Here is an 8,107-nt window from a genome sequence, read left to right on the forward strand (position 1 = left end):
CAAGTTCTGACTGTTTGCCTAGAAGAGCTTGAGGAAAGTGTTGTTGAGGAAGTTTAGAACACCTTCAAACTAGACATCCCAACTTGTAATAAAGTAGGCCTGGGCAAGTAATACAATGTACAGTATGTGGTTGATTATAATACAGTAACATGGGATGGGAAAGTAGGCTACGCTGTGTCTACTAGGCTTCAAAACTTGCTTGAACAAAAACTTGACATGCAGAAAACCTGCAACTTTGAACAAACAAAAGTCAATAGGCCTTGCAGACCGTTGACAAGCCTGAGCTTCTTGATGGATTGAAGGGTTTAGGCTCATGACTCATAACACTTACATTGGAAAATGTATTCACGAGTGTTTCTGTAAGTGCAAGTCTGCATGTTGGAATAGGAAATAGTTTAGTTGGCATTTTTCCTATATATTGAATGTAACATTGTGCTGTAACTTCATGCTGCAGACTGAACAAGATGAGAGGGGAAAGTCTAACGCATTACAGTTTGTTTTGAAAACTTGGAGAAAAGTATTATTAGAGTTGCAAAGGCAATGCAACATGTGCGCTGAGAGGATGCTTTGCAACTGGTGCAACTGCCCCCCCCCCCCCAAAAAAAGGGTTCGATCTAAGAAAAGCCGCGTCACTACAAGCTCCTCCTGCACACGATTATAAAGGAAATGCGCGGAACTGGTGCGAGGCAGAGGGGGTGTACTAGTAGTTAGGGCAAAAAAGTTGACAAAACAGAATTTACCATCCTGTGTAATTTCAATTAAAAAAAACACACTTAAAAAAAAAAAACGTATTTTGGATTTGATTTTCTACGCTGCCAAGATGACCATGGCAGTGGTTTCGCCATTCGACTTCAGCGAAGTACTGAACAAGGTAACTTTAGCTACAAAAAAACTCCTCTACTCGGCTTTTTCTTTCCAAGCCAATGCAAGTCAGTGCTGGAATTCGACATTTCACTAGGCTAGTTTTGTGTGGTTTTAATTTAAGTTTACGCTTTTCTTCTAATGCATTAAAGGGACCCGTTAACATGTAGATAAGCCCGCTATAACGCGAAAGTGTAACTACTGTAGTTTGCTCATTGAGCTTGCAAACTAACTTTACCCGAGAGTGAGTTCCATGATGCGCTTTCGGGCCAAGCGCAGTGTTCGCCTCTGATGCATGATGTCTCTTGTTGTGATTTTTTTTCTTTTTTACTTTGTTGACTAACTTTCGTTTCCTTGTTTGATTGCTAATATCCCGTCATAAAAGAGTGAGTCAGACCGGGTTAACTCGAGTGATATAACGGGAAACTTGCTGGCCTGCTACTTTTGCTCAAGGAAAGTGTTAACCACGAGTGCTTTTGATGATTTAATTCAATGGAAACAGTTAGCCTAGCGATCGAAACAATTGGGATCTTTTCGCTGACCAACACGTCATTCAAATCTAAGTAAGCTGCTAGAACTGCATGTATATTTGACGGGATGTTGCATTCATTCAATCAAGTTTCAATATACTTGTGCCTGAAACTACAGTTTTGAAACCCATAGCCTATGGGTACTGTATTCATGTTTAACAACTTTTGAAGTTAAATTGATGTTATTGTGCATAAAAGGGTCCACGTAACGTTAGCTATACATGAATCTTGTGTGTGAGGCAAAACATGCTTTCTTATTCCATTAATCACCTAGTCGTGCAAATCTAGGCCTGATGCGAGTGTTCTTTTGACGAGAACTTCGTTACTAGCCTAATATATGCCTTCCATTTTGAGTTTCTTCACACTACGTTTTAATTTCGCTTTTTCATTTCAAATTGAAATAAAAAAAGATTCAGCAGCTCCTTTGTAACCGGGACCATGATCGCTCTCAGGCGCTCCTTCCTTTGCGCCGTTTACTTTGCAGGCACACATTCCTCAGTAGGGCAACTTGCCAAACCAGCTGTTCTGTTCTATAGGTCTGCATCCGCCTTAGGATTTAATGCGAAACGAACATAAATGGTCATTCAGGGATTTCTTTATGGATGTTTTCCTTCCCTTTATGAAATGTAAAATACTCTTTCTTGTGGTCTTTGCATATAAATAAATGTGTTTTTGTATTGACTTTTAGATCTAATAATTTGTCTCTTTCCAGAACAATAAGATGCTGAACTACAACAACAACAACATACTGAGCTCCCCCCATCATGCCATGTCCACCCCCACTGGAGCCCTGCTGGACAGGGACAGGAAGGCTGTAGGGACCCCCTCGCTGGGCAGAGGGGTGTCTGTGTACCACTCGGTCACCCAACCCCAGCACCTTCCCAACCCCAGCTCCAAGTTCCACCAGAACCAGTTCCTCAACAGCCTGAAGATATCAGACCCCTCCTCCTGCTCCGTCACCTCAGGGTTAATCAGTGGCAGCAGCAAGGACAACCGCATGAGAGACCGCTCCTTCTCTGAGACAGGCGAGAGGCTCCTACAGAAGTGCCTGGGGCCGGCTAGCCCTACCAGCCTGGGATGCAACAGCCAGAGCCAGCAGCAGAGCCAGGTCAACTCCAGCCGCTACAAGACGGAGCTGTGCCGTCCGTTCGAGGAGAACGGAGCCTGCAAGTATGGCGACAAGTGTCAGTTCGCCCACGGCATCCATGAGCTGCGTTCTCTCAGCCGCCACCCTAAATACAAAACCGAGCTGTGTCGCACCTTTCACACCATCGGATTCTGCCCCTACGGTCCCCGCTGTCACTTCATCCACAATGCAGAGGAGCGCCGTGGACCCCCTCCCGGATCCTCCCCCTCCTTCTCCCCGCTCTCCTCCAATAAGCTGGAGCGTCCTCGTTTGCAGCACAGTTACAGCTTCGCAGGGTTCCCCAGCTCCGGGGGTCTGAGAGGAGAGGGCAGCCTCACCCCTACACCCATGTTCTCCCCAGAAGAGATGCCTGAGTGGCCAAGCTGCAACCCCTTCACATATTCCAGCCAGGAGCTGGCCAACCTGTTTGGCCCCAGCCTGGGATCCGGCGGCCCCGCGGGGACCGAACCCAACACCCCTGCACCCCTGTCTCCGACCAACACCCCCTACTTCTTTAGGCCCATGTCGGAGTCCCCCACTCAGATGTTTGAGTCTCCGTCCAGCCCTCCACAGGACTCCCTGTCAGACCAGGAGGGGTATCAGAGCAGCTCAGGGGGCAGTCTCAGCGGGTCAGAGTCCCCCAGCCTGGACACCAACAGACGCCTCCCCATCTTTAGCCGCCTCTCTGTCTCTGACGACTAGACTGCTCCTAATTAATGTACGTTAGCCGTCGCCTCCCAGAAAGTGAAAATGAATGGCACTCCCCTCTACCATGGTCCCCTACCCCTTTCCTCCACAAAACAATATAAATTTAGTTCCAAGTTTGAATGATCTAAGGATAAAGTGACTTAATTAAGGGAACTTGTTTTCAAATCACCCCAGAAATCTCTTCCCTGCTGTTTACTCCCCTCCCCCTCATAGAGCCTACCCTGTCTTCTGGCATAGTGCCAAAATGGGAGAGGAAATGAATGAACAATGAGAATGATGGTGTGGGAAAGAAAAAAAGAGATTGTTAGACTGTTGTTTTGCCAGGTGCCACCTGTCTTTCTGTTCTTGAACACTTAGCAGTGCTAGTGGGCCTTTGGCACGGGGAGTGTATCATCGCACCACACGCCCCACTCTTCCACCATCCTCTGACGTTACCACCTCTCAAGCGCACTTCCCCTGGTCTACTCTGCGCTGAGCTCGCTGGAGGGTGCTCAGTAACAAACCCTGTCCTCAGATCAACCACAGCTGTTTTTACTACAGACTTTGAGCAACAACAAAAAATACATAAACTGAAATGATATGAATAGTTTTAAAACAAAGTGCCAGGGGCAGTTGGTTCGTGCGTAGCATGTGCGAGAGTTGATTGGATGGATGGCTGGATGGATGGATGGATGGACTACTGTCTGAGAGTTTTTGATTCAACGTCGACTTGTCCCGTCATAGTTCTTCTCAAGCATTCTTTGAGTCTCATTTTATGTAATAGCGGAGCAGGACCGGAGCAGGAAGTGACTGAGAGACACAGGAAGTGTTGCTGGTCACTGGCAGTTGTGTTTCTGGGAAGGAAGGATGAAGGATGTCTTTAATGTCTAACTGGTTATTAAACCTTGAAGACGATTTGGTTTTTGTCCTGCTCCCTCTCTCCTCCCCAGCCCGCCTCCGTCCGTGCTGTTCTGCAGGCAGCAGGGAATTCCAGCATTCCCATGGTGCAGTTCTTCCACTTCCTGCAACTTGAGATGGGATCTCTAAGCTATCTTATTTTTCCTCTTCCCCTATAGAATCAGAATCTGGCTCTGAGGAGCAACCTGCTCCCTTCTATGGTTTTTGATGTATCATTTTTTTATTGTTATTATTATAGTTATTGTTTGTTTTAAAACTTTCCAAGCATTGGTGCTTGTCACTGCTTATTTAACTTATCGAAACATATTTATTGGTGATCATATGCATTTAGTTTTTTTTTTTTTTTGTTAATTTTGTATTTATCTGGATAATCAACAATAGAATATATTTTCTTTTTATGTTAAATTATGATCTTCGGTATTAATCTAAAGATTGTGAAGATGTTTTGTCAGTTTCCTTTTTTTTTCTTCTCCCACAGTTTAATATATTGTACTACAACGACTGCAACAATATTTGTAACTACACTTTGTTAAAATAAAACTTAATTTAAAGCAACAAAAAAATACAGGATTTTTTTTTGGTTTTGTTTTTAGCATTTTGATTATTTATTTGTTTTCCCCATTATTGGACTGCAATTCTAGCAAAATAATACCTGTTGCATTATCATCCCGTGACTGTCCTATCCTCCCTTACTCTTTAGAACGTTTTCTCTGACCGTAACAGTACTTTACTGTTCCTACTTTGTTCAGCTGTTTGTATTCTATTAAATCACACCAGCTTGGTTCCATATGGAGACCAATCAGGATTCTCTTTCATAATTATGACTAAAGTGGTAAAACCAAGAGGTACAACACATAATGATGAGTATCCCCATGTTCACTCTCACATCCTGATTTTAAGTGTAGGTTTTAAAGGAAGGTTATGGCTGAATGTTATGTAATACACTTAACCAAGGATTTAGAGGGAAAATACTGTTTGTATTACAAGCAATAGCAGTGACCAAATGGGTTGAGGAGAAGACATCTGTGTTTTTGATTGGATGTTTGATTCACTTGCAACTGTTATAAAGGGCCTACTTTTGAATACATTCCAGGTAGCAAACTAAGGACTTTTATATTAAACGATGGAAGATGGTGAAATTGTTTTAATTCCTTGTTCCGTGTTTCTTTAAAGTTTTGAGCAAGGTTAAACCGGATTGTTGACACAAAGAAAGTAAAACTGTTGAATGTATATTTCCAGCCGTGGTTTTTCACTACAGTCATTTCTATGTGAGTTTATATTAAAAACTGATTTCTCTTTTTGTAATTATTGATTGCAGTTAACCAATAAACCCTGTATTTTTGAAACAATTGTTGCGTACTCATTCATCCACCCACCAGTGAACTGATTAGAAGACATCTTGATTGTCTTCTCTGTCAGGGATAGTCAAGCATGACATTTAACAGAGCTCTTACACAATGTTTACCTTGCTGCGCCAGTAGACTTTGATGCCATGTCAGACTATTTGTTGTTGAGGGGGAAAACGACAATTTATGAAAAGAGATTCCTGTTGCAGCACGTCCCATAACAAAATGTCACGCCAAAAGCTTATATTTTGGTGACAGATGTGGACACTGATTTAACCTTACCAAGCACAGATGGCCTGTTACATTTACGACACGTTAATACATACTGAATACCAATAAATGGTTGAAAACGATATCGTTTATTGATTCAATTAGTTAAACATTACATGGCACAGGAAGTGTTCCTTGCGTACCGTATGTGTGGTAGAGGGAGTTTCAATGAGCCAGCTGATGATTGGTGGACATGAGAGATAGCAGATTGGTAGACAGGAGAGGGAGCAGCCTGGTGATTGGTGGACTCGACAGACCTGTTAGGGGATTGTCCCAGGGTGATCAAACTCTGAATGAGCTGGTTTGATTACACAGACTGAAACCATGCTCTGTTTTACCTGGAAATGTCGATCAGGTCATTAAGGTTATGAGAGGCTGATATGGCGAGCCAGTCGGTCAGTGAGAAGAAACATGGTCAGAGATGGGTGTAGTGACGATGGTACGGGTCATGTTGAGTAGGGCACAAAAATGTTGCGAAATCCCAAATGAAAATGAGCATTTCTTATTGGACTACAGATAGTTGGTCTACCTACCTCTTCAATTCACCCATCGTAAAAAAATAAAACATTTTCTCCTGTTTCATGACTACCGGACTACTTTATTTGTTCTGATTGCACCAGGCAGACACCTCTACCGTCAGTTTTGTATCAGATGACAGAGAAGTCCAGAGAAGATCAGGAACTAACTCCTAATGGAACTAACTTTTACCATGCCGAGTGCTGCCCCAGTCAGTTGACCCATAAGCCCCTTCCTGTTTCCTCAGTTCAGGTTGTTGCTTCTGATGGATTATCTTGTTCCTTTGTGTTGCCCTGAGCAGGCCAGGGGAGAGGGAGCACCTGTTGTGGACCTGGTACTACTTTAGGCCCAGGCCTCTACCTCCCCCTCCTTCAAATCATGACATGTAGACAGATGAGACTGCCCACCTGTGCAAACAAGGTTTGCTAAACATCTTTGGGTGCCATGTAGCCTTTACCTCAGTGTTGTAAAGCAACCTGGCCTCAGATCATTTCGTATTGTTCTGTGCGTAAATTCAAGACATTCCATTTATTTAGGATGATATGTTAAGTTTCACATGGTATGTATTCATTTGTGGATGTCCATCATCCATTTCGTATATGATGCGGATTACAATTCATATGATGTTACGGATTTGCAAAACTTACAATATGTTATGAATTTGCGAAACTTATGATGTGTTACGAATTCCAATTTATTGTGGCTAACATTGGCTAGGTGTTAGGGTGAAGGTTAAGGTTAGGAGTTATGTTAAAGGGTTAGGGGAAGAGTTAGCTGGAAGGGTTAGGGGGAATGGTTAGCTAACATGCTAAATAGTAGCAAAGTAGCTAAAAAGTAGCATGCAGTTGCAAAGTTGCTAATTAGCTCAAATGCTAAAGTTGTCCATGATGAGATTCGAACACGCAACCTTTGGGTTGTTACACGTTCATGTTATACCAAATGTAACATATCATTTGAGTGTCCCAGATTTACATTTACTATGCTAGGTCTAATCAATGAGACCAGGCTGTGTAGCCCCAAGGAAATGTACAAGTAACTACTCAAATAAAGGAAACACCCAAATAAAGTATCTTAACAGGGCGTTGGGGCCACCACAAACCGCCAGCACAGCTTCAATGCACCTTGGCATAGATTCTACAAGTGTCTGGAACTCTATTGGAGGGATGCGACACCATTCTTCCATGATGAATTCCGTAATCTGGTGTTTTGTTGATTGGGGTGGAAAACCCCGTCTCATGCGCCGCTCCAAAATCTTCCGTAAGTGTTCAGTTAGATCGAGATTTGGTGACTGGGCGCGCACACGCGCACGCACACACACACACACGCGCGCGCACACTTTAAACGCCCTAGGCTCATCTGAGACCCGTCTTTCAAAGTCACTGAGACTTCTCCTTCAAGCCAGAGTAGCCCCAATTATAGGCGACTGGCCATTTTTATAAGCAGGATGGGATGTTTGAATGGCTTAATTCAGTCAGGAACCACACCTGTGTGGAAGCACCTGCTGTCAATGTACAAAACGTTGTATCCCTCATTTACTCAAGTGTTTCCTTTATTTTGGCAGTCGACCCTAAGAATCCCTCAAGAACAGAGCAGCAGTTTAAGAAACAAAATGAACGCTCTTAACTTCTCCATCGAACAAAGTAGTAGAAAACTATACATTATACACGCTCTTGACATGTCTTACAATCACAGGAGGCTGGTGTGGGGAGGACGGCTGGAGTGGGGTGACTGGAATGGTCTCAAACCAACGGAAACCACATGTTTGATGTGTTTGACACCATTGCATGAATTCCTTTCCAGCCATTACTATGAGCCCGTCCTCCCCGATTAAAGTGCCACCAGCCGCCCGTGCG

At 43.6% G+C, this 8,107-nt stretch overlaps 1 protein-coding gene across 1 annotated transcript; it reads left to right on the forward strand.

Annotated features, from left to right (window-relative positions):
• The first annotated feature begins 424 nt into the window (after positions 1-424).
• On the forward strand, positions 425-5,468 carry zfp36l1a (ZFP36 like 1 zinc finger CCCH-type a). The gene is made up of 2 exons (XM_021573858.3): positions 425-871; positions 2,104-5,468. The coding sequence occupies exons 1-2, from the start codon at positions 821-823 to the stop codon at positions 3,217-3,219; spliced, it is 1,167 nt and encodes a 388-aa protein (XP_021429533.3). The 5' UTR covers positions 425-820; the 3' UTR covers positions 3,220-5,468.
• Positions 5,469-8,107: the final 2,639 nt, after the last annotated feature.

Source organism: Oncorhynchus mykiss, chromosome 19 (assembly GCF_057628025.1).
Source record: "Oncorhynchus mykiss isolate SJ-2025 chromosome 19, ASM5762802v1, whole genome shotgun sequence".
NCBI lineage: Eukaryota > Metazoa > Chordata > Actinopteri > Salmoniformes > Salmonidae > Oncorhynchus > Oncorhynchus mykiss.